This window comes from Nannobrachium achirus, assembly GCF_963921795.1.
Source record: "Nannobrachium achirus genome assembly, chromosome: 19".
NCBI lineage: Eukaryota > Metazoa > Chordata > Actinopteri > Myctophiformes > Myctophidae > Nannobrachium > Nannobrachium achirus.
In genome coordinates this window covers 30,724,622-30,751,520 of record NC_137826.1, presented here as the reverse complement: position 1 = coordinate 30,751,520, position 26,899 = coordinate 30,724,622, and the positions used below count along the sequence as shown (strand labels likewise).

The window sequence follows — 26,899 nt, the reverse complement described above, 5'->3', positions numbered from 1 at the left end:
CTAAGCTTATTTCAGTCCTGGGTAAGTTGAGTCAAGTCTGCATTGTGAAATAGGCGGTTGTCATTAGGCGGAACCTACCAGTTTGCAAAGCAAAGACGTACAGTAAGTAGATTGATATCATGCTGCAAAACCGGTGCATGAAATACGTAAGCTTAACAGGAAATATGTGGTTTTGATGTAGTGTATATTCTTATTTTGAAACATCGAATACATTTAAGTGGATACATTTCCTGTTTGTGTGCTGATTAGAGGCATGCGTTTCAATTTGGATTTATTACCAATTATTGACGTTTCTTTCAGTCGGAGCCGTCAACAGATATTGAGCCTCAATTATTTTCTAAAGGCATAAGATGTGAATAAATATTGAAATATGATAGTTTTCTTGTGTATACCTGAATGGTGAGATGTAATTGAGATAACCTGACTGCATGCTTTTGTGGGTTTTGTGGACATTTGTCCCTCTGAAGTGGAGTAACATCTTTTTTTTTGTATGGGCCACACACAGTGGTCTAGCCTTGGATGCCAGACAGAAAATCCTTCCCAACTAATACATCCACAAAGCACAATATCGGCACCATTTAGTTCAACTAAATTATGATACAGAACATGTCATGCGTTTCCTACTCTATTAGGGCTTGAGATCTTTACTCTTCAAGTTGCAAACATTGTGTCCTTTTTCCTTGTAGAAATCATTTTCTCAAATATAAATCCCCTTGTGTATTTGTGTGACGGTCTGTGACCACAAAAATAGTTCTCATCACCATGTCTACAAATGCAGAACACTTTATTTAAGCTCTATTTAAAGCAAAGCGATAAAAAAGCTACACAGTTCACATAGTGTAATATAATACAAATACGTCTATGAAGAGCACACTCGATGTCGATCGATGCATCTAGATTTGAAGTGATTTACCATTTATGTACATTTTTTAAAGCTCAGTACAGATGATTTATTTTTAAATGAAATAGACAAGCAATGTTGAGGTGAAATTACATTTAAACAATGTTGCCTTAGTTGTAACTAAAAAGAACAACAGGGCAGAAACACCTCAATTTCAAATTATATTCCATAGTAAAATGGAAATTCAGCATGGAACTCAAAATGCTGAAAAGAAATGTGACCAAACAAACATAAACCATGACATCGTTTAGTTAACGAGCCAGGGTGTTTAATGTCAGGGTGTAAAATGTCTTTGGGCTGGAGATTTGATAAACTGTTCAAACACTCAGCTAATTGGAGTCCATGTCACTGTCGCCACCGATGGATCTGAATTCCTCACTCTCCTCATCTTCGCTGAGCTGGACCTGGGATAATACGGCAGGACCCCTCCTCGTGGCCTCCTCTTCCTCTTCTTCCTCCTCCTCCTCGCTGATACCATATCCCTCTCCGTTATCCATGGGCTGCAGCTGACTCTGACTCTCTGTCTCTTCATAGCTCCCGTAACTAGAGCGGAGAACAAAAGAAAAAGTGGGAAAGCGTTGAATGAAGGTTCCAATCAAACTTCAGTTGCAATGTGTCGTCACTTCTTCAATATGTTTAATGTGATTCCATAATCAAAACAGAGCTTTTACTGATGGAACTGAGTCAAATGCTTTGCTGTAATAAAAGCAAATCTCAAAAAGTATAAAAATTTGTAAGGAGTAAAAAAACAAGCACACATACGTGTGTAAAGCTGAACAAATTGAAGTTTGAACGACATTTGTAGCTCAAAGAATGTGGAACTAGTAGGGTGCCAAAAAAAGTGGCTAGGACAACAATTACAATTTAGGCAGATTCAGAGTGACTTTCAATGTGAAGGTCGGAGCAAGTGCCATGAACCCTAATTAACCAACAGCCACATACAATATTCACAATTCACTTGTACAAATGGGGATTTTTTTTTCATTGATATTATTTAATCTCTACTAATGGCAGCTGGGTTGATCCCAGTCAGTACCTGACATTGCTGTCCTCCATGTGCTGCTCATGGGGCCCGACTCCTTCATATGACATCATGCTCTCATCCTGCTCCATGCCCATGCAGCTCATCTCCTGGTGAGCTCTGTGTGGAGGAGGAGGACGCACGTCCACGTCTCGGTCCGAGTCACTGCCGCTCTCCGACAGGTGAATGGCTGCGGGTGAAAGGACATATCGCGCTGTTAGGAGATGAACTCACAACATGTGCACGTTTGTCATTTTAAGCAAGTCTCATACTGCCACGGCGAGCGTTACTCAAATACTTATTTGGGCATGGAAGCACAGAGGGCGCTTGATCGCAGTCTGTCAATTATCCCAACAGCACAGAGGTAGAGTGCAGCCAGAAGTCTCATGATCTAAACCAAATCAAGATGGTTTACTTTTGTTTACAAAAATAAAATAAAAAAAAGTTTCTCTGTTTTGTGCTGATATTGGGCGAAAACAAGCCACAGTCAACTGGCTATATCTCTGCACTGGATTATCTGTCCGGTTAATCCACCCCCCGACGATAGAAGACCTGTGCACGCCTTTTAACGCCACCCACGGATGAAAATAATGGATGGATAATATTCTATGATTTTTCAAAAGGTACGTGAAAACACTCGGATTTGCTGGCGAGGGCAGAGCAGACGATGTTTTAGCTTAGGCTACATCTGGCAGTCAAAGGTTAAAGCGAACATTAGTAACTCCAATCTTCTCAAATTTTGAGATGGGGGTCTGCAGTCAAATACATATACTTCTAGGGGTCCTGGCTATTAAAAGGTTTGAGCACCACTGATATAGTAACATCCGTTTTTCAGAAAAAGGATTTAGAAGACATTTTTAGAATCGGCCTCAGGTCTTAATGGTTAAACTCAGATTAGCTGTCAATTAGAGATACTCTGAGCATTTTTGGGGCAGATACCGATCACCGATCAACTGGAATGAGTATCTGCCGATACCAATATTCCTGATCGATCTTCAAATCCACAAATTCTTCTATTTATTGTGTTACTGTAGCAGAATTTATATATTATTGATTCTTCTTACAAAACATTGACATTGTATATTAAGAATAAACATTAGGAGATTGCAGGCTGAGGTCCTTTAGTATCCAATTCGATAGAGGCATTATCGGCTGATCGAGATCACTCACCGATCAATCAGCACATCTCTACTGTCAATTACATCAGAATTAACTGCTTAACTAGGCATGGGTTAAGTAATGACTCAACTCAGCAACCATGCTTCTTTGTTGCAGTGAAATTCTCAAATGTTACAGGTAAGGATGGTGGCATGATGCTCCTGACAGCAGCACTTACCGGAGAAAGGGTTGTCGCCCTCCTCTTCGCTGCCATCGTCCTCCCCGTCTGACATGAGCAGGTCTTCGTACAGGACACTGGCCTGGGGCGGCCGGCTGGAGCCTTCATCCTCTCCTTCCTCCTCCTCCTCCTCCTCCTCTTGGCCAAGCATCCGCCTGCGGGGGGGCAGCAGCATCTCCTCTTCATCCTCCTCATCCTCCAGGTCTCCTTCTCCGTCCTCTGCCTAGTGAGTCACAATGGGAAATGTCAGTTTAACAACCTGAAAGGCGTTTTTAAGATGAATTTGGTGAAAAGGGTCGACGGTTGGTTTCTTTTGAGATGCACCGTTATGGTTTTTCATAACAATGCGCAAGGAAAAGCAATAATGGGCAATTCTGTAGTTGAAGGCAGAATTCTGAAGTTGAGGCAGAATTAATGCTACATCCTTATGTTGGTTTAAGGGAGGCAGTCCAGGCCATAGAGTATTATTATATATAATAGAGAGTGGAAAGCCCCGCCCCCAGCTATTCATTTCAATGCAGGTTGCTCAGTGGCGTTTTGAAGCATGCGGAAGTAGCTGAATCCAGGTGCACTGTGGGGGAATTAGATTTTTCTTACGTCGACAAACGTCTTCCTTCACGTCCGTCACAAACTTGTCAAATGACGCCCAGTGAACCCCATAGCAGACCCCAGCGGCGCACTCTTTTGCTCGTGCATGCATTTATCACCCCGCCCGCAGTTCCAGCTTTGGTAGGGCAGTAGCTTCAATATTTACAAGCCGTTCTGGGGGCTTGGTCCGGGCGGACCTTTGACTTCATGCTCATGCCACAACTTCCTCACGCTCACGTCACCATGACTCAGCCATTAAAATATACAGAGATCCCAATACAGCTACGACCAAATGGAGTGCACTGTTGTCTAAACTCAACATGTCATCATGGCACCAGGCGCAAACAAATCAGTCAGCTCCATATATGGGCTCAAAAGGGGGCATGCCCATATATGGGCATTTACTGATGACATCAGCATAAAAGGGACACAGACTGACAGATACAGAGATCTCAACATAAGGGCATATCAGTTGGATCGGCAATGCGACGAAGGTGTGCTAGATGTGAGGCTGCGTAGAGGCCCGAACCTCTAGTCTAGTAAACCCAATAAGCTTCGTTTGACCTCTGTGCTTCTAGCCTTAATTTGTCCATTTCACACAGATCTAGATAATGAAAAGCTGTTTTATGTGTTTCATGGCAAGACTGGTAGGTGATTTATTAAAAATATATATTGTTGCGTATATCTGACTACAGCCATAAAACACATTTCTCTGATAATCTGTCCATCTTACAGGAGCTGGAGTCTTGGGCTTTCCGTCATCTTCCTCCTCAAAGCCTTCGATATCTACGTCAGACTCTTCTTCCCCAAGCCTCCTGCCATGGCGACCCTGTAGGTCACACGCAGATATAAGGTGTGTCAAAAGACTCTTGCCGGTATACACAGAAGATCAAGTCTTAACTTACTGCTTCTGTGCCATGCTTATAGTGCTACTCTTGTTCTGTCCTGATTTGGATAATGGGCATTCTCATATGAGCGTGTTAAAAACAAAAGCAATGAACCAATGAACCCCCAATACTATCTAATTCACAAGTTCAAGCAATGTTCTGATGGAATGGCATAACGCAGGGGATATGGTAAGTGAGTTATGGGAGGGCTGAGCAAGGAGGGTTGTTTAAGGAGAGGTGACATCCAGGTTGAAAGCCAAATTTCTCTCTCCATACCTGCCCCCCTCTCTTCTCTGGAGCAACCACTAGAGGTCCTTCAGAGTACAAGCCGGTCTCTGTGGGCAGACTCCCTGGAGCCCCACTGTCAAACAGATCAGCAGGCTGTCCAGCACCAATCACACAACAGCGCACACGCACACACACACACACACACACACACACACACACACACACACACACACACACACACACACACACACACACACACACACACACACACACACACACACACACACACACACACACACACACACACACACACACACACAGAGAGAAGACATGACGACAGGAGGGCAGGAGAAAAACACAGGTTGGGAGAGAAGAGAAACTACAGTGAAGAAACTAGAGTTAACAGAGGAAGGTAAAGAAAGGCAAAGGTTTAGAAAGGGGTCTACTACAGAGACAAGCTAAAGAGGTTCTAAAAGGGCAGAGGGTAAAGCAACACTAAACTAAAGGGCTGTGCATTTCCCAGTAGCATACGGTAAGATTACAGTGATAATACTAAGTCTATCAATATTGGTAGATTAATCAATACTGGTACTACCCTTCGACACCAAACACCATCACAAATACAGGCACACCACGCCCAGACGTCGTCCATCCACACTATTCAATAATATGCAGCACTCAGAGCACTGTTCCCTTGACCGCATGTTCCGTAACTACTGCAGCCACTTTTATGACTTGCACTACATATACAGTATATCTATCTATCTCTCTCTATATATATATCAATTTGCTCCATTGTTAACTTCCAAGCCCTCCATAAAGTGCTGGCTGGAGAGCTCTGTTGGCCACCAAATTGGTTCAAATCCACCGTGGTTCCTGCCATCCGGCTTTGTCCAGCAGCTACAGTATACAGCCTGTGTCCGGACGGGGAGGGTGATATTTGTCACTGCACGTAATCCTACAGGCTGGGACAGCACCCGTCAGCAGGGAGTGTTGGGCGGGAGGAGTAGGACGAAGGCTCTACTACCTCCCGGTGGATGCTCCTCACTGGCAGGTGAGTCAGTAGGATACAACAGCAGTGATAACACAAAAATGTGTGTGGGGAGGAATCAACTGGCTGGCCTGCACCGTGCACACTATGCTGACATTACCAGCCCATGTGCTGTGGTCTGGGTTGGGTGTATCTTGACTTTATACTGTCTTTTACATTTCATTGTAACCCCATTTCACACTTTCACACAAAAGGGTAATGCACAGCATGCAGAAATTGGCACGTGACATAAGAAGTGTATAACTCTTAAGAAAGCTTAGATGAAAACAATGTCAAATGCTTCAGTTGTCCCACTACAAATCAACAACTATGCAGAAGCATTCGCAACACTGTCCATTAGCCTACTACTAGCTTCAACGAGAAGTTGCTATCATGTTATGTGCAGGTGAAACCACAGTGCTAATCACAAAGATGGACATGGAATACGCCGTTATTACTTGAATTGTAAGGCTCTAGGATTCTGTACATCATCTCCACAAAAGCTTAATCGGCTGTCCCCGGCCTGGGCCGTGGTCCAGCGTTCCAGGCACCTAGGCTGAAGTGTAGCCTGACAGAGCATTGCGCGTTTGACTCCCATTCTCGATCTTTGCTGTGTGTCTCTCCCCATCTCTCTCTCCCTGTTTCCTGTCTGTCTCTACTGTAACCTATAAATAAAGCCTTCAGGCTATATTCCATGTTTATGACTCCTTTATGTTCAATTGTTTTAAATCTAAATATAATGCTGTAACATAAACTGTTAAGCTACATTGTTAATGCACCTGCTTGTGTTAATAGATATGGCCGTTTTTTACGTTTTTATACCAGACGTCTGTTAAACTGTAATCATTCCAGTAATTCTGGTCGGCAGTTTAAAAACCTAGTTAATCAGATAATACTTTTGTTATATTTTGCTTTACTATGAGCATTTTTATCTTTGCTTCCTGCAAAGCTGCCACAGCTGTATTGTACAGTATGTGTCAATAAAACAAGAAATAACCATTACTGTACATTTTGCAGTAAATGATTACAATGTAACTGGGGGCCAAATATATTGTAATCTCATGCAACCGGGAGAGTAATTTACATATTATAGTTGAATGCTGATTCACCTTCAAAATAATACTTTTAGAACGAGAATAACATTTTCTGTCATTGCCCATTACTGCAGGTAGAAGAGGCCAGAGTGGAATAATGAAGAAGTTGACGAATTCCTTAAATGGCTTAAGGTGGGGCGCCGCTGGCCTAGAGATTAATGCGCTAGGCCAGCGCCCATATAGGCTCTAATGGAGCCTGACAGCAAGTTGCAGGTTCGATTCCCGAGCCAGACAACTTTTGCTGCGTGTCACTCCGTCTCTCCCAGTTTTTTTTCAACTGTGTACAATCAATAAAGTTCAGAGCTCAGAGCTTGGACTCTGTACCTGGTGTCAAAATTTAAGTTGACGATTAATTGTCACACAAATAATTGCGATTAACGATTTAATTTGTTTTTGGCATTTAACATTGGAACATTTGAATACAAACCTTATCTCCGTTTGCCTTACGGGCTTCGTAATAAAAAATGCACAAGGCAGATATGACAAATAACTTAAATATACAAAGAAATTACTGAGATATTTAATAATTTTGTAATTTAGAAAGAATAGCTGATCTACCAGCTTGCTGATCTGCTTTTTCTGTTATTTTTAGAATGTGATATAAAATGTATGAACACTTTTCAACATGGAATCATGACGATTATTCAAAAAATAATTTAGATTATCTCAAATAATTGCGATTAGGCGCCAACCTGGGGTGTGTATGGTCCGGGGGTCATTGGGTCCAGGCACTCCAGGTCGGCTGCGTCCAGAGCAGCCTCTTTAGCGGTGGAGATGTCCTTCTCCAGCTGGGTCAGGTGCTCGTCATACTGGGAAGTCACAAATGGAAATTAAAGTGCTGATCAATGAATGGTGACCTCGGCCTTCTTTCAGCCTGACTCTGTGGAGTGTGGGCTGTGAAAGATTATTTAAAATGCACCACACATACCTCTTCCAAGGTGTGTTTGCACACGTTAACGATATCCAGAGCTGTCTTAGTGTAAGGACTGTCTGGGCCTGAGAGGGACATCAAAGCAAGAATAAGTCCTGTTTTTATACATATCATTGATCATACCACTAAACCGTACAATTATGATGTGTGTATACCAAGGATTTTCTTTCTTTCTAGTAGGAAAAATGCCTTCAAAGCCGCTGGGCTTTGAAGAGTATTAAGGAGGTTGTCTTAAGTAGATAGATTCCTACTGACCGTTGTACTTGATACTGTTGGCGTGGATGTAACCGACGTCAGTCAAGAAGACTTCGCGGTTCTGGTACTTGTGTTTGGAGATGTTCTGTTGTATCACAGCAATCAGAGGGAGAGACAGACAGACAACTCAGATTATTGTGATAAAAATGACAGAGAAGGTGATAAACTATATCAGTCTTGGGGATAGTAACTGTTGAGTGTTGACCAATCAACACAAGCTGAAATGCCACTGTGCACTGTAAGAACAACAAAATATTTGCCAAACACAGTTACTGCGGATGGTGTAGAACTGAAGAGCCACTGGCGTTAATCTGGGCACAAAGGATTGTAACGTGTATTAGATGATGAATAGACAGAGCCATGAGAACTGAGGCCAATGTTTGAGTTGAGTTAAAAAACAAAAACTGCATTGCAGAAACAATCCAAACTTTTTTCAAAGATTTATTTTTGGGCTTTTATGCCTTTACTGTCAATAGACTGACAGGAAATGGGGGGAGAGATGGGGAGTGACACGCGGCAAGGGTCGTCCGGATCGGGAATCGAACCGGCGGCACCGCCAGGCATCCATGCCTATGTGGCAATGCCTAAGTGGTATGCGCATGGACCAGTAGGTCAGCGGGTGCCACCACAATCCAAACCTTTAGGGTGGTTATTTACATTGGGAAATTCTTATTAGTTGTTCCTGCCAGGGTTCTAGCAACTACCTTGAATTTTGAAGTGTAGGCAGATATCTCCAATCATCTGGCAACATGATACTGTATATCAGGGGTGCCCAACCTTTTTTGACCCAAGGTCCACTTTGAAAATGTGCCACCTAGCTGAGGGCTACCAGCCCAAAATGTACCGTAACACCCATTCAATATACATGTAAAAAACAGAAAATATTAATAGATATTATAACATTGTACTCACTGTACTGTACTGTAATCATACTGTATAGTAGGAATTGTAATTGAATGAAACGATTGCAACTTCTCACATTGGGCATACAGACAGCATGACCATTTATTGCACACTCTGCATATTATGCACTGACAACACAGTTTAGTTTTTTTTTTCTTCTTTTTTTATAGTTTTTTTTTATAGTTTTTTTATAGTTTTTTTTTTGTCCTTTATTCCATGTCAGTCTCTCTACCTTAGTGGGAAACCTGGCACTGGGAAGAGGAGGCTAGCTTGTCAAAGTCAGGGTTGTATGAGCTGGTTGCAAGTTTTAGGCAGGCCACAAGGTGCTCATCTGTCATTGTGGCTCTGTACTTTGACTTGATGAACTTCATGTGAGAAAAAGCAGACTCACACAGGTAGGTTGATCCAAATTCAAATGGGTCTGAGCGGCTTTGGAGAGAGGAATTTCCTCCGCTCCATTCCTCCGCTCCGCTCCGCTCCAAGCCGACCCTATTGGGGCCGCGCGCCGCATGTTTCCAACAAAACAGAGCCGTGCGCAGTAGCCTACTAGTGCAGTGAAGCCTTGTTGGCACCGCGGAGACGGAGAGGAGAACAGACAGAGAATTCCCTTTATCACGATTTCACTCATCCACACACGTAGGCTATGTTTATAATACATAGCCTACCTTGTGTCAGTTAAGTTATATATCACCAGCCAGTCAACGGATACGAATTCAAGTGAGACTGATTGAAAAACACACGCCACGACTCGCCTCCGTCTCTCGGTTGTGGTGATTAATCAATAACCAGCTGGATTTAATATTGCCCGTCTTATTAAAAAATACAATGCCTTAGATTAGATGGCGTCTTTTGTAACAGTGAACGCAGGTCTCCATCAAGCCGAGGCTCACGTAACGTTACCGCAGGCATTTGTGTTGGGAACACTTGTTGTGCAAAGCAAAGGAGAAAGTGTTTCGCATATGGTAGCAAAATCCTTTTTTTATTTTGGCTGGTGACTCTGATTGACGACCCTGAGCGGAGCGTGGAGCGAGCGCGGAGCGAGAAATGCGAAAATCAACGTGAGCGACGGAGCGGCGGGGAGCGGAGCGGTGCGGTGGCCGACCAGAGCGATGAGCGAGCGGGACAAGAGCCCTCTGGAGCGCGGAGCGGCTTTAGTTGCCGCTCCACTCCGCTCACATGCTCTGCTACACGTTGAGTTGAGTTCAGTCAACATCATCCACTCGCTCGGAGTCGTTTCACTGAAACGCCCGATGTATGTCCTCCCCCCCCCGAATTAATAAATTATTTCTTTGAAATCATCTCGCGGTCCACTGGTAACCAGCCCGCGATCTACCGGTCGACCGCGATCGACTGGTTGGGCACCCCTGCTGTATATGAATAACCTCTGGCAACAACAAATGCCCAAGTGATAATCTATATTTATATATCATGTTCCAGGATAGGAACCTTGTCACTCTCTCACCTTGCGGAGGTTCTCCAGGTCCATGGGGTTGACGATCACCTTGTAATAATCTGGCACAAACTTCTTGTTGACTGGGTGGTGGAATGGCCATGACTAGAGAAGAAGGAAGGGAAGGAACTATAAAATTGTACTTAATGACAACTTAATGACGGTTTATTAATATCCAGACTGCAACAAAAGAAAAGGTGAGGTTAGGCAAGTGTGTCAACATCTAGAGAAAGCAAGGAGAGGATGTGTTAACTCACATCAGGGACAACCATCATTTTCTGTGTCACAATATTGTCCAGGATGAAGGAAAAGGCCACCTGGTCATCGTCATCCAGCAGAGGGTTGATGGCTTTCTCCAGCCTTACCAACCTGTCTTCCTTCTGCAAACAGACAGACAGCATCCAGAGGGTCAGAGTGGTCAACAACAGGAGAACATAGGAATGGAGGCTGGGAGTCGTACGCAGTTTCACACTCACCTCTTTCAGTTTAGCGTCACACAGGTCCAGCATGGTCTGAGCCACCTGGGTTATTGGATGCTTTGCACCTATATGTCCAACAGAGAGAATAGTTTAACATCTACTACTCACCTACTGAATCAACCTCAAAAGTTTATAATAAGTGTTAAAAGTAATAATAGATAGGATGGACAGAATTTCATGTAAGTTACAATACAATTAAAATATTCCATTCCAATTCAGACAGCTTGGGTTACCATTGTATGTGGCACTGTTTTTAACGATAAGCTCCACATTCTCGCGGAACTCCTCCCGAGACGGGTACATTCTCTTCCGCACGTTCTCCCTCAGCGTTTGCAAGTCCATCGGTCGAGTGATTATCTTGTAGTAATCCTTCACTACCTTGGCGTTGACTGGCGTGTGGAATGGATATGTCTGTGTGCAGAAGGCAAAGATAGTTATGCAGAGCCTGTGATATTTGAATGAGGCTGTATTTATGTTTTTGCGAGTGTGATCCATCTCACATTAGGGTGATCCCGCATGTCGTTGATGATGCTCTCCAGCACAGAAGATAAGGTCACCATGGGGTCTGTACGTCTGCGGTGGATGGACTTGTGTGGTCTCTGAACAGAGGTGTGATAAAGAGTCAAGCAGAAGTTACAAGAAGACAGACAATGAAATGGTCGTCTTTAACGAGGACAACGTGGTAGAAAGCAGAAAAGAGCTCACGTTGAGGTAGTCGCAGTGCACTGCACTGCCAACGCGTCTCTTCTTCTTAGGCGGGAGTTGCTGTTTGGGGAACTTGAGCACTAAAGACTTCCTGCGCACCTCATCAGCACTATGGGGGAAGGTGTGGATTAGTTATGTGTTCATATTTTAACTCATTTACTGCCTATGACAAGTATAACGAGCTATATAAATGCGTCCGTTCCGCCTATTCCGCCTATGACAAGTCTAATACCTTTCAATGAGCTGCTTGCCCAAAACGATCTTGGTGCCTTCCACCTTGATCAGCTCCTCGTTATCGTTGTGGATGACGGTCTTCTCAAGCTCCTCCTCCTGCTCCTCCGTCATGGCAACAGGGTTGGAGGGAGGAGCGTTGGTCTGGTAGTACAGTGGGCAGAACTTATTGGTTCTCATGTGTCCGATGGCGCCACACGCTCCGCACTTTAGCTAGGGAAAAGAGGCAGACATTAAGGAAGAGAACGTGTGCTGTTCACAGTCAAACGTGGTTAATATCAATACATTTGGAAGAAGAGTAGTGGGAGTGAATTCTCACACCATTCCAAGGTTAAAAAACAAGCCAAAAAAAAACCTCAAATGTGCAGCTAGCCAGCAAGCTGGTGAGGAATAAGAAAGCGATAGAGAGGTAAAAGTTAAAAGTAATAAACTCTGCAAGCTTACTTTTACTTTGAGGTCCGGCCTCTCCTTGACCTTCTTCGGCTTCTTCTCCGGAGGGCTCTTGAATCTGTCCTTCTCCTGATTCCGTTTCAGCCTCCTCAGCTGCTCCTGGATGCGCCGCCGTTCCTTCCTCATCTCCTCTCTGTGCTGCTCGTCGAAGAGGGCGAACTTGCGTCTGCAAGAGGCAGAAAATACATAAACTCAGTAGAGCTGACAAAATTGTCCAAAAAAAGGTAGTTTTAATTAGTTATTTAAAAAAAGATCTAACCAATCAAACAGTGAATTTCAAACCTATAGATATTATATTAAAGTTATACCATGTAACTTTTTTTATAAAACAAATCTTAAAATTGTCCTAACTGTTAAATCGCTAAAGTTTTAGAACCCCCACTCTGTTATTTTCAGCTTCTGAAGCCTTCTCTTTATATGTTTTCTATGAGTTGTGAGGGGGGGAGAATTTCCCGGCAAAATGATGTCATCTCCCACATGATACACTACCGGCCAATCACAGCGCCGATCATACACCACCGGCCAATCACAGCGAGTCTTGCTGTCTCTAAAGGAAGTAGCTTCCCTCAGCAACTGTGTTTACATTGGTGAAGGAATCTTGCTTGCTACTCCCTCAATTCTGGTCTAAAAATGATGGGAGACGGCTCTAAGGAATCGTATCGGCAAGGCGGAGGTGCTCGCGGCGGACCCCCGTTCCGGTGGTCCGCGGCGACTCCGGCCGAAAAAAGCAATACCGCTACTGACCACTAGTTGAGCAGCTTCCACAGTACAGCTTTAAAGATATTGAATTCCGTAAACCTCAACTTAAAGACCGCATCTCTCTCTCTACACTGTGGTTGTTGCTGAGAAATCTCTTCGGAGATCAAATAAATGATTCATACTTTATAGCTTAGTCTATAGCCTCATTTTAGTAGGTAAGAAATTCAAATTATTGATTATTGACATTCATCACAAAGTGCTGTGATGGAAGTTCTTTGCTTTGACATGAAAGGGGAATTTAAAACAGGTTGTTTTTTTAACGAACAAAAGAGAAACAGAGCTCTGGAATGTTAAAGAGATGGTCATAAATAAACACATTTACACTAGTACTTGTTAATAGAACAGCAGCACAATTAGAGCACAATTAAGAGGGAAGTTGGCTGGCTGTATCCTGACTTAATTAAAAAATAAACGTTAAATCATGACCTCGTCGCACATATCTCTGGAATGTTCGACTGCACTCACATGAAGTCGTCGTCCTTGGTGGTTCTGATCCTGAGGTAGGCGTCGATGACCGATGCCTTGCGCACCGTCTCGCAGCGCACGTACTCCTTGCCGTCCTCGTCCCTGAAGGTTCGGTAGATCTTCAGCCGTCGCCCTGTGGCCGAGGAGTTGAGGCTGGTGACGGAGGAGGCATCGTCGTCCTTGTGGGAGCCGGTGGACAAGGCACTGGCTGTGGATCAGAGAGGGGGAAGAGGTAAAAACTGACCAAGAAGATGATAAATTATCAATATCCTGTATGATATAATCATAATAATACACATTTGCGTCTTTTTGGTTATGAAAACCTAATCGGTCTTCATCAGGTTCAAGAACCATGAACCTGATAATGACCACTTAGGTCTTAGGTATAAATGTTGTTAGTTGGGCGCCCGCGGGCCTAGCGGTCCAGGTGCATACCACATATAGGCTCTTTGCAGCCTGACAGGTTTGAGTCCCGTTCCCGGCGACCTTTGCTGCGTGTCACTCCCCATCTCTCTCTCCCTGTTTCCTTCCCATCTCCACTATCCCCAATCAATAAAGGCAGAAAAGGCCCCAAAATAGATCGATTTAAAAAGAAATGTTGTTAGTTTAAGTCATGCGGAGGAACACAGACTCAATCCCATGCAAACTCACAGAATCCTTTGCGGCGCTCCTTGCGTCCCTTGTTGTCGCGGTCGCTCTCGTCCCCCATCAGCATCCTCTGCAGTTCCTTTCTCTCTTGCTCCTCCCTCTCGCGGGACAGCTGGGAGCTGGTCTTCTTGTTCTGCAGCATGTTCTCAATGTTCTTCCCCAACTCCTCCAAGTCGCTGTCCTCGGCTGAGCTGCTGTCCGTGTCCGTGGAAAGCACCTCTGTGGACTCCAACACCCTGGGGAAAAGGAGCGATGTCTATTAGCTGTTTTCCCTGCGGTGATACTGTGAGTGGGTTAAATGAAAGGAAACAGAAAGGTGAGGAATGGAACCGGGGGTGAAAATGAGGTCACAGGAAAAGTTCAAGAACGCAATTAGCCAGTAGCTATGCCCCTCCCCTAAATGCTTTTGTCTAATGCTAGCTTAGCAACCGGCAGCTTGCCAAGGCTGTTGCCAAGGCAAACCTTGGCAAGCAGGAAGTTATTTTAAGCTAGCATTGGACAAAAGCTTTTTGGGAGGGGCATAGCTACTGGCTAATTGTTTTGGGGGTCTCACTTGTTCTGCAGGTCAAAGATCCTCTGGCACTCTTCCTTGTAGCGTTCTTGATGTTCAGCCACAGAGAAACGGGATCCTCTGGCAAACTTGCTCATGGGTCCCTCACCCGTACGCGCCTGCTCTGTGGACATGGTCCTCACCACGTCTATCACCTCCCAGCGGGAGAGCTTCTTAATCTGAGACAGGCAGAGACATATTGTTTTCATAGCGATACCTTTTCATTATTATCAACTGTGCTTGTACTTCTACAGCGTTTTACAGCAATTTCTGCACAAATTTCACCTCTTCTTCAGGAACGCCAAATTTGCGCAGCAGTTGCTTGGCATTTTTAAGTGACAGTCTCCTCAGATCAGCATCTGTCCCCGTCACAGTCTTCTTGGCTGGCTGAGGCTCTCTGTCATCCTAGGAAAAAGAACGCACAGCAATAAAAGAACAGAACGTAAAAGAATGATCAAACAGCTGCCTGTATAGACGATAAGGGTGGGCTCAAAGGAGAGGCTGAGAGGAGCAGAGCCTCTCACCTTGGTTTGAGTGGGCTTATTGGGCACTTTGACATAAGAGAAGCCCTCTCCGCAGCCGGTGGGATCAGCTACACCAGTGACCTCCAACAGACACTTCCCCTTCATGGCAGCAATGAAGGCTCTCGTTGTGTTCCATGGGGCTGTTCGGACCTAAAGGGGGTCAACAGAGGAACAGGTTGGTAAGGCAGGGAGAAACTTCTTTTTTTGTGTGTACAAATCCAAAACACCTCGAAATCTATTGTGACAGAAACACAATGATCTACACCTCATCATCAATCTTCATCTGGAAGTCTTCTTCATTCTCCTCCTCTGGAGCAAAGAAGGATTTCTCACCATAACCAGCATCCTGAAAGGAGGAACATAACTTAGTGCTGTAGCAGACTTATGACAAACTTTCTATCATCACATCTATGGTATGTAAGCAAGCAGAATATTTTACCTTAAGCCTTTGTTCGGCCACCTGCATACTGTAGTAAGCGCAGCATTGCTCGGGAGACGCCATGGCTCTGATCTCCTCCTCTGTAGGCAGTCTGAAGTCAGGCTTCAGTACCCACCAGTTAGAGTCCATCCCTGGAATGGGAGTCATGCCAACATTAGCCATTTTCTCCTATGTACCTAAATTGATCGCTTACTATACCATAAGATGTGCAACCATCATCATAATTTCCATTACAGGCAGACATTGCAGTTAGAACAGAGAGCCTGTTAATGATTTCATTTTCACTGGATTGCCTTCCGGTAGCCATGTCAAATGGATTATTATGATTCATAACAGCTTAGGAATGGAACATTTAGCTGAAGGTACAAAGCATTTGTACCTTTTGAACCGAAGGTACTGAACCAGATTGTACCTTTTGAACCGAACGTACTCAACATTTGTACCTTTTGAACCGAAGGTACTGAACAGTTGTAACTTTTTAACCTTATACAATCTTTGTGAGGCCCCATACTCCTTCCGACGTCTGAACTTTTCTTCGGAAAGGGAGGTCATATAACTACAAAGTGATGTAATTTCCGAACTTCGGGTGGCGGTCTCAGAACTCCTGTGCACCACCACATGTCCTGACTCTCCCAACAATAGTTTGAAAAGCCAGGAAGATTTTCTGACGTTGGAAGGAGTATGTACCTTTACACTACCTCTTACCTCTGTAGTTAAATCCATAGTCTCTCTGCCTGTCCAGGTGCCTATCTGCCAAAGTAAGGCACACTATTGCTGAGCTCAAACAGTTGTTAGACACGGTATTGCTGCTCTGAAAACATAGCCTGATAAGGTAGCCCAAACCATTATTACAAACTTCAGCCAGTTCAATGATGCTGGACATCCAGTCAAATGGTCAAAATGAGTCAATGCCAAGCCATGGGTTAAGCAGACATAGATGTGGGAGGGAGGGACATTCTCTACCTGTGCGCTTGAAGTCGGCACAGAGTTTTAAGCGTTTACGGATGCTGCTCTCTGAATGTGAGGGAAAGGCTTTCTTTATGTCCTCCATACGAATCCTCCGTGGCCGATCTTTGCTCTTCCAGAACAGACGGTAGATGAACACCTTCAGAATAAGGACACAGCACAGGGGAATATTGGAAGGGTTAGGGCGGCTGTGTTACTGTCACCGTTGATTAAACTGCCTATATTACCGCAGTTTCAATTCTTTGACACAGTGTGCACATGCCTGTAGGAAGTCTCTGATGTGGGTGTTTGCTCGTTTGGAGTTGGGCCCTGGAACCTCAAACAGAGGACATTCTTGCCCAACCACAAAGATGTCCACGAGCTCTCTTATGTAGTAGCCCTGACGCGTTCGCAGAACCAGGAAGTCCGTTTCCGGCATTTTGTGCAGGTAAACGGGGGCACGGAAAAGGTTGTTCTCGAACGCCTGAAAGAAGGCAGATAACATTTTATGTTATTGATTTGGCAATACATGGTTTCCATGAAAATGGATCAGCGAGGTTCACTAGTGAGTCATTGGCTTTGACTTCAACACTGACTTGCATCAGCTGTCCAGGGTGCAGAGAGCCCAGGAAGGGAGAGGTGTGGCAGTACACCGTCTCTCCATATTTGCAGTCTGGTGCTCCAGGATCCTTCCCAGGTTTCTGATGAACGAACAACCAACGTTTCAGAAATCACAAAACGACTTTATTTCCGGGTATATTTGCATGTACTGGGAATTTCTTAACAAAAAACATTAAAGGCCCACCCTCTTGTAGTAGTTTTTTATCTTGGTGGCCATGCCAACTTGCATGATGAGCGGGGGGTATTCCTCGCTGTACTCTGCCAGGATCAGGTCTCCGTCTTTGCCGGTCAAGTCCGGCGCTGTTCGCATAAAGAACATGTCTCCTCCACCTGCTGCCTGGCGCTCCTGCTCCCTCATCTATGAGAAAACACACAGTATACAACAGGTAGTTCCAACGAAGCAATCTGATTGGTTGAAACAATCATGTGTCCGTGATCATATTCAGCATTATGTAACGCTCTCATCAATCAAAGAACTCAGCTGCGCTGGTCGCAAAAAAGCTGCCGGGGCTGACTGTCCCAGCACTATGCTAGCGGCTAGGCTAGCAGTTTTCATGTGGCGTTTAGCGACATAGTAGCTAAATGAGGCATCAAGAAATTACACATTTCTATCGAATAACTTAATTACAATGAAATGAAGTCAACGTGAAGGGCAACGGTTGTATAATCACAATATTACACTTGAAGGTGTGCCATATCGTTAGATATCATCACTTCCTTGCTGCCAACGGAACTCGCCCTAAAATAAATAAACTGATATCTGACGATATGGCACACCCTCTCATGTAATATTGCTTAACTATACACCAACAAACATTAGCCATATAGTACATGACTCCAAGTTGTCTGTAAAGTAACGTCTGGTAATTAAACAAGGCTCCAACCTTGGCCTTCTTCTTTATGTGTTTGAGTAGAGGCTGGGCAGGGTGGGGACCAGGCTGAGCCAACGCTCCAAATGAATACTTCTTCAGGGAGGGTCGGTGGAACAGCCGGAGCTTCATGGGGCCCATGTGGGTGGGGAAGAATGGCTGCCGGAGCTCCACGGCCGGGATGGAGTGCTGGTGGTCAAGAAGCAAATGTACAGTGAATGAGCGACTACTAAAGTCTTCACTTTAATCCGGTGTAACCTGTTCTCTGCGGGTCGAGGGCTCACCTGAATGATGTTGCCGCCAAAGCTCCCTCTCAGGCCCTGTTGTTTGGGGTAGTAGAACTCATCGTTGGACAGGTTCCAGGAGTCCTTCACTTCGGGCTGAGACATGTTCTGGGCGTGCAAACATTTTTGAGTTTAAGTGATTTAGTAAAATTAAAGTTTATTAGTCAAATGCACAGTAACGACACATCCGGGTAGTAATTACTGCTGGCAATTAAATGCTCATACTCAACAATCCCTGTGCTAAATTCAAATTTACATATGTCAATAAATAAAGCAAGAAGTCCTAGCAAGACTGAAAAAAAATGTTATTTTACACATATATAAAGTGAAGTAAGTAAAATAAAATGTATTCTTGTCTTACACACATCAAATGCAACATGTATCCTTAAATGAATGCATGATTTAACGAGCTGTCATGAAACTATCCCTGGTTTCATATAGCAATCGTAGGTAACACTACCCATTTCTATGCATTTTGAAGTGACAGAGCAAATTCGTTTTTTCACTTAAACTATTCATCTTTACAATAGTGTTTTGGTTTTGTATGTACATTTCAATGCACAATTCAATCATTCAACATTACACTTCGTTTATTACACATTATCACAGTGACAACATTTAGTACATTTAACAGCCACACACACGCATGAACACACTATTTAAGAGATATTTTATCTACCAATATGTTGAAATAACTGTGTACCTGCTGTGGTTCATCCTTTATAACCCCGGTCTTCCCCAACAGGATGCGGCTCTTCTTCAGCGCAGACTCCTTTTTGTTCTCTTTGGACGGGGAGTTGGACGTTCTCTCCTCCTTCTCGTCGGGAATTTCTAAACGAGACAAGTCAGACAACTGCATGTTCATTTCGCTGACTAAAGTCTTTTGTCCACTGAGGAAAACGAAATAAAAACTAAGCTATGATGACTAAAACTATGACTAAATATATTGACAATTTCAACAAAAAATTTAAACTAGACTGAAATGTTAGGGAGAAACTACTGGAGAAGAGACCCAGTACACCTGAGACAAGTCATTTTATGCTTGGTTGCGTGCGGGTGTCGTACTAAAAAGTATAAATTAGGCATTATGAGGCCAACATGGCCATCAAAACTAACTGTAGATTTAATTGACTAAAATCGTATGATATACGAAATAAAACATTTTAGTTGACTAAAATACGAAAAAATATAAATTGAATTGTATTCAAAAGACCATGAATAATCACATTTGGGTGATGTAGATTCAAAAACCAGACGTCAAGTGTCAATCTAAAGCGCAACACACATCCATACCCAGAATGATGTTCTCGTCGTTGGGGTCCAGAGTAAGGACGGGTGGCTTGAGAAAACGATCCATTGCCTGGTCGTCCCAAATGATGTTGTCCTCCCAGCGCCCATATACCAGCTCCTCACTGTCAATGGGGAAGATGGAGAACCAGGGGCAGTCGTCTTCATGCAGCATGGCTGTGCAGGATGGCAAATCAATCAATTAATCAATCAGTGAAATAATAGAGGAATAGTCAATATGAGGATTTACAACAGAAAACGAAATACTACACAGTGCCATACCTTGATTGTCATGGTTGTTTTTGTCCCGCTTCGAGCCAGAGATCGAAGAGGCTTTGGGCATGGGTGGCAGTGTGGGGGGCACCAACAGGGAGTTACTTCTAGAGAGACCTGTTGATACAGACAAAAGTGTGCAGGAGGAGGCATGCCATCTTTCTGTCTGTGTGGTGCATGTGGTGAAAATGTTTGGAGTCGTGCATGTGTAAGTGTATGAAAAGGCACAGGGCAATGAAAAAGGGGAAGGGTCTAAGACAGGGGTTCTCAAACTTTTTTCTAGCACAACCCCATATTATGAGGGATTTATTTTGGCGACCCCATTAAAAGCTGGTGACTAAAGTGCACAATGCAAGGACTAATACTTCACCATATGTAGTGCAACACAACATGGCATCGTCGCTTACCCTGCTGTACGTTGTAAGCGTTGGCATTGCGGGTCATGCTAGAGGGTAACCACCCTGCTAGACTCGCCCGTGTCGTCTTAGTTCCCTTGTGCTTCACGTCCTCCCCGTTCCAGATGATGTCTTCCTCCCACTGGAGCTGGGTGACCATCAGGAACAGCTCGTTCTCAAGAACTTGTTTGTCCTTCTCCTCACCATCATCCCCCTCTTCCTGAAACTAAAGCGATACAACATACACAAATTGAACAACACCACAAGTGTAGACATTATTTTACTGATTTGTTTATTTGGTATTCATTGAACACTGTCAATATCGCCACTCAGGTCAAGTCTCTGGTCCACAAACCTCTTGAGAAGGCTTTTGTGGTTCGGGGATCTCTTGCTTCTCAGGTTCCTCACTCTCCTCTTCTTTCATTTTGAAGCCGTAGTTAAAGTTGGTCCCGTCCTCAGGGACGCCCAGCATGTCGTACCACAGCTGAGCTGGACCGTATCGCCACTCCGCCACTTTGGGCCGAGACTCTGTCTCCTTGTCCCCATCACCGCATGTTTGGGAGAACTTGGATTCTACTGGTGCCATCATGGTAATCTTGGGAGTGTGAAGGATATTGAGAAAATGTACAGTACATTCTCATGATATACTGATATAGTGTGGTTGACCTTGTATAAATTGATGAACTGAAAAAAGAAAGATTCCAGCAATAAAAATATAGTTTTTCTGTGTGTTTACAAAGGTTGCATGAACTGTCACATAACGCCAATGAAGGTGTTGTGCTGAAAGGACTCGTTTGTTCTAAAATGTTGCTGGACTTCTGAGTGGTAATGACATTACTATAATCCTTTTACTAGTTGGTGTTAGAAGAACTTCAAGCAGTCGCAGAATCTTTTAGACTTTTACCTCATCATCAGAAAGACACTGCTCTGGTGGGGGTGGGGGTGCGTACTCGCATGTCCAACCAGACTTCTCCTCGAGGGGTTGCTCCGTGGGCTCACTCTCCGGAGGTGGGGTCCCAGGCTGATGCTCACGATGCTTCCGTTTCTTCTTCCGGCGGGCACTTCTCCAAACCGACGGCATGTTCTTCCCTGGTCCAAACAGTCGTAGGAATCTCAGCACCTGGTGGAATTTAAACACATCATCCATAGGGCTCTTGGGAGGCAGCACAGTCACTTTCACTTCATAATCATAGCACCCGTCATCCAACTAAGTATTGATATCATGAAAGAACATGGGTGCCACCTGATAATCCACTAGATGGGTTTCTAAAAGGGCTTCTTAATGTAATCGTGTGGCTGCACTCTAACACCAGACACCACGGCAACCCTTATCAGCACATTCCCATTGTGTAAGCGTGTGATCTCTGAAAATTCATTCGAAGACAGCACTGCCACTGGGTGCTGGGCAGCTGTGTTGACTTATGCGCAGTGATTGAAGCCAGCTCACCTTTCCGGGCCTAAACTCCGGGAAGAGCTCAGTAACACCCGGCAATGCTTTGGCAGCATCCTTCTGCATGATACCAGCTAGTGGAAGGGTGAGGCACCCTTGGGGCCCACCTGCACCATCTCCCTGACCTGGACGATCAGTCTCTGACTCCGAGTCTGAGGAACTGCTGAAGTCCACCTTATCTCCTACAGAGGATGGAGCTATGATGGAAGGCAGGATGATGCCATCACCCTCTTCCCCTGCTGTGAGGAGACACAGACCACACCAATGATGGAGTCGAACAAGAACTTTGGATAAAATTATTTTTTATAAAGCAAATAAAGCTATGCCTCCTTACGACTTGCAGTCTGAGGAGAAGGTTCCTCTTTCTTTCCAGGTGTAGGAAGAGTTGGAGGTGGAGGTGGGGGCATGAGTTTAGAATCAATATCCTCACAGTCTGCATCATAATCATCCTCATCATCTTGGGCAGAAAAGAAAGTTAACACAATCAATTTAATTTTAACATTACTGGATGATTTCAGCTAGAAGAATAAGAATGGGATTGTATGATGTAATCTTCCAACACTGAATCATATACTGTATATACAACGTTTTCTAAAACCTAGTAAGACATATTCTATACGCTGAAATGTTGACTATAAGGAGTAAGCGAAATAATAGTGCATACAGACATATTTGCGTTCATTACCAGTTCTCCTTGCAGGCTGCAGACTTCCCATGGCCTGGCGATACTTTGTCTCATCTTCAGCGACTTCACTGATGTCAGAATAGTCGACTGCATCGTCTGTGCTTTTCACCCAACCTGGAAATGTGTAATAATGTAATGAATTAAGGCCTTTATCCTTCACAGACTTAGGTCCCCATGGGGTCTATATTTGGTTGGATCCTTTTTTCCTTCTACACAGACTTGTAGATGTTTTTCGCAGAATTTTCGCATATTTTCACTGAATGTTCGCCCTACTATGACATGCCTCGAGTAGGGATATGCTATGGTTCATCTAGTTAATCATTGCAATTACAATTCACAATCATGATCAACTGCAGAGGTGTGCAATTATTTAAAAGGTGCATCCCTCACCCTCTGCATCTGTGCCACCAGTGTCTCCGTTTTCTTCTTGCTCATCCTCCTCAGTAGCAGTGATCTCTGTAATGAGTGAGCCCAGACCCAGGGAACCTAAACCAGCCAGGTGCTTCTTGGACTCCTGGGGTGAGAAAAGAAATCAGACAGACTGCATGGAAAAAGTGACAACACAGGAGAGGTTCAGGAGGTACAGGAGAAAACTAAATCAAGGAAGTTGCTTGAAAGTTGGAAGTAGACCCCCGACGCCATGGACAACAAAAAACAATTATCAGCGTCCTATTGAACAGTGAATAAAAATTGGTCTATTTGGCTGCCTTGTTCAAAGAAAAGAATATTATTTTAATAATAAATTATTATTAATTAAAAATATATTATTTTTTAACCTGAAGATTGAGTGCCTTAATGTTTCTTTAAAGGTTCTTGTCTCTTGCACCACTTGGGGACTACAAATCAAGCAAGAAATTAAGAATATGAGTGGATTTTGTTTTATATAGACGGGTTTCTGGTCCACGTTACACTGATAAGAACTGGATGCGTGCGCAGGGTCGGTACCAAAATTTGCCAATGAAACCAGCGTTCCCCAAAACAACAGGTTTGGGGATTAGACGGAATTGATTACATGATAGTCAGCTGTGCATTTAGTCTCAATGTTTGTAAACAAGAAACCCGTCTATAGATCTAACTGTACGTACAAAAGAGCACCTGTAGTGTGAGGCATTAGAACCATGCAACGCTTCCTTCTTCTATTGTAAACACATACCATAGTCAGTTCCTGACCTGATGTACTGTTTGCTTTGCAAACATAAATAATTCAACTCTAAAACGAATCATAACTTTAACCACTTAAACAATAATTTACTTTTTTGAACAGGGTCACGAAGGGTCGGTACTTGGCCCCTTCCCTTTTCCCCTCAACACAAATCAATGTCTTTGCCAAAAGTACCAGAACAGGGATGATAGTAGAGTTGATGGGGTTGCCATGCTTACATTGTCCAAAATGCAGTCATCCTCATCAAGCTGGCCATCTTCGTTGATGTTTCCAAAGAGGAAACCAGTTAGAGAGAACGGGCGGTCTTGGTCCTCATCACTGTCTGAGTCTGACATGCTTCAATAAAGTATTGGAAGACGAGAACACAGTATTTGTATAGTTTCACAATAACAACAACAAGAGACATTTAAACACTTAATCTGAACTGTACAGCATGATCCAACCAACAACAGTTATGTGTCTGTTGATACCTTGTATAATTTGGTGAATGTCATTACGGGTTGGAAGGCACATTCCAAAAGTCATTTATTGTCCATTAAATGTTATAGTATTACATAAATATGGCCTGGCTGCATGGCAATTCGCATCCCATCCACAATTATCTCATATTTCGCAAATAAACCAGATCAATACAGCTCATATAATCATTTTTCTATTAAAAGAGCTGTAACGAGCTTCACTTTTATTATACCTTTCATAATGTTAACATGACATGCGATTGTATTTTCTCCTCTCTTGCAACAACCTCCGTCTCTGCGACTTTATCTGTCTAGAGTAACTATAGACATCATGTGATTGTTGCAAGGGAAATCACTTCTAAACCAGTAATTTTGTTGTTTTAGTCCGATATGGGCATTCACGTCTGTCTCTCAGACAGAAAACTTTGAATTGATCAAGATGATCATGAATAAGTATGCACTATGCATTGCATACATGTATTGAATGAAGTGGTATGTACGAACATTACGACTGGAAAGCAGACTGACTGGCATTTTTTTGCACTGCAAAGTAGCAATGATACTACTAGTCTAGTGAAACTATTTGATATGAGTTTAGTTGAAATGTAAACTTACCTTGTGTTGGCCTGTGTTCAGATTCTGATGACTTGCTTTTCAGCCAGCTTTATTTGCTGAATGCTAACTTGCGTTAGCTGGAAGTTGAAAAGCTAACATGTAAACATCGGCTTGAGCCAGACCCGACAGCTATTCAAGTTAAGCGGATACATACATATCCATAACTAAACGTATACAACTTATATATATTTTAGTACAACTTGTAAATTGGTTGTTTTGATTAATTGATTTTGTTTTCATGTAAAACGCGCTTGTGTATCAAAACAGTAGGACACCAGCTGCACTGCACTGCACTGCAGCAGGCTGCACTGTTCCAGCTAACAGTAGCAACTAGCAGCTACACAGCAGACGCAGCACCGTTGAAAGGACCCGGATGTCTAGATTCTCTTCTAGATTCTAGAACACCGTTTCACCAACAGGGGGACTGAGTAAAAATCCAATTTTCTTTTCCTTCAAATAATAATAATAATAATAAAATAATAATTATGAAGTCGTAAAATAATAATGATATATATAAGAAGTCGTGAAAATAGCCGATTTACAAGCTTATAGATCTGCTGTTTGACCAGTAATGCCTGCACGCCACTAGAGGGCAGACTATTGGGGCTCTGTGGCTTTGTGTGTTGAGTCCAGGGAGTGGGAGTACAGGGACCATAGGGACTGGGACTATTGAGTTTGCTGACTCTTGTCTTATCACACATTCTAAATCGGCCTGCTAATACCTGAAAGCTGGCACGGGTTTGAATACTAAGACAAGAAGTGTCTAATGTTAGCCTATATTACTTATTGGGCCGGTGGGGCTGTTGCCAGGGGCCCTTGGCTCTCAGGGGCCAAGGGGGGAACTGTGCTGCGTGGTCATTGACAGTTTACTAAAATTAAATGTATACGTTAATTAAAAATCAAATGTGTGGGCCCCTCCTCTATCTGTTGTCAACAGGCAGGTGCTTTTTGGCCCACAGATCATTATGTCTTAAAATCCAAGCTGGGTAATGCGCGTCGGGAGGCAGGGGGGTATGGTGGAGATTTTTATTGCACTCATGAAAATCTAAAATTCATATCCATATCTCACAATATTAGAATATTACACACAACATGACTACTCAAAAGAAGGATTCATAATACAGAAATGCCAAACTTCTGAATTTAAAAGTATGTTAATTTATGCAGGCCTACTTGGTAGCCTACTTTTGAACAAATTTCTTCATCAATGTGTGGCATAAAGTTATCAGCCTGTGGTACTGCTGCTCAGAAGCCCATGCAGGTTTGTTTTGATAGGGGCGTTTTTCTTAACAATACAACACAGATTCCCAGTTAAGCACCGTAATACCATGGTCAGTACACCAGTTACTAGTAGTTTTGACTCAATGAGCAGGAACCAAGACAAGTGCTTCTTCTTCTTTCGTGTATCATCGTCCTTGATGATTGGTTGACGACATTTTATTTCACAAGATTTCTTCTGGAAAAGGAACTCATCATCTTCATAAAGCTTGTCAATGTAGGCTATACAGAAGCACAAATTGCTCTAAAATCTCCTGGTAGAGATGTCTGTGTTGACTCAAGACTTGATAAAACACAGTGGACCAACACCAGCAGATGACAAGAAACCCTTGACACCATCAAGCAACTTCTGCATTATTGGAAATCAAGGTCCCAGAGTATCTGGAGGAAGACTGAGAGGTACTGAGATAAAGTTGCTTGAAGTCCAGCGTGATCGCAGTCAGTGATGATTTGCGGTGCTATCGCATTCCATCTACTGGTTTTGGTCAGTTCAGTCAGCATAGCCAGGGATTTTAGAGCACTTTGTGCTTCTGTACGTTGACAAGCTTTATGGTGATGCTGATTTCCTTTTCCAGAAGCACTTGGCACCTGCCCACAGAACCAAAACTAGTAACTGGTGTACTGGCCATGCTGTATTATGCTTAACTGACCAGTCAAATGGCTTGACCTGACCTGAAACCCATGGATAATCTGTGTTGTATTG

The 26,899-nt window shown here is 43.6% G+C and overlaps 1 protein-coding gene across 3 annotated transcripts; it reads right to left on the bottom strand.

Moving 5' to 3' along the window:
- Window positions 1-873: 873 nt before the first annotated feature.
- On the bottom strand, window positions 874-25,138 carry taf1 (TAF1 RNA polymerase II, TATA box binding protein (TBP)-associated factor). Of its 3 annotated transcripts, none has more exons than XM_080749816.1 (41): window positions 24,919-25,138; window positions 24,064-24,181; window positions 23,074-23,197; window positions 22,684-22,797; window positions 22,333-22,455; window positions 21,996-22,237; window positions 21,453-21,668; window positions 20,904-21,143; window positions 20,561-20,774; window positions 20,163-20,270; window positions 19,887-20,057; window positions 19,297-19,424; window positions 18,594-18,701; window positions 18,325-18,498; window positions 17,625-17,798; window positions 17,416-17,520; window positions 17,103-17,303; window positions 16,838-16,979; window positions 16,580-16,624; window positions 15,875-16,005; window positions 15,701-15,781; window positions 15,436-15,585; window positions 15,197-15,316; window positions 14,915-15,090; window positions 14,365-14,597; window positions 13,714-13,921; window positions 12,484-12,655; window positions 12,041-12,252; window positions 11,809-11,917; window positions 11,604-11,702; window positions 11,337-11,514; window positions 11,101-11,168; window positions 10,882-11,004; window positions 10,637-10,729; window positions 8,272-8,356; window positions 8,014-8,081; window positions 7,778-7,894; window positions 4,580-4,675; window positions 3,259-3,481; window positions 1,938-2,112; window positions 874-1,444 (listed from the first exon to the last, which is right to left on the bottom strand). In XM_080749816.1, exons 2-41 carry the CDS (start codon window positions 24,178-24,180, stop codon window positions 1,231-1,233), a joined length of 5,877 nt encoding a protein of 1,958 aa, XP_080605942.1. In that variant the 5' UTR covers window position 24,181; window positions 24,919-25,138; the 3' UTR covers window positions 874-1,230. The 3 variants fall into 3 exon arrangements, with proteins under 3 accessions (XP_080605942.1, XP_080605944.1, XP_080605943.1); XM_080749818.1 differs by lacking the exon at window positions 16,580-16,624 and adding an exon at window positions 5,010-5,114; XM_080749817.1 differs by lacking the exon at window positions 16,580-16,624.
- Between the last annotated feature and the right edge of the window lie 1,761 nt (window positions 25,139-26,899).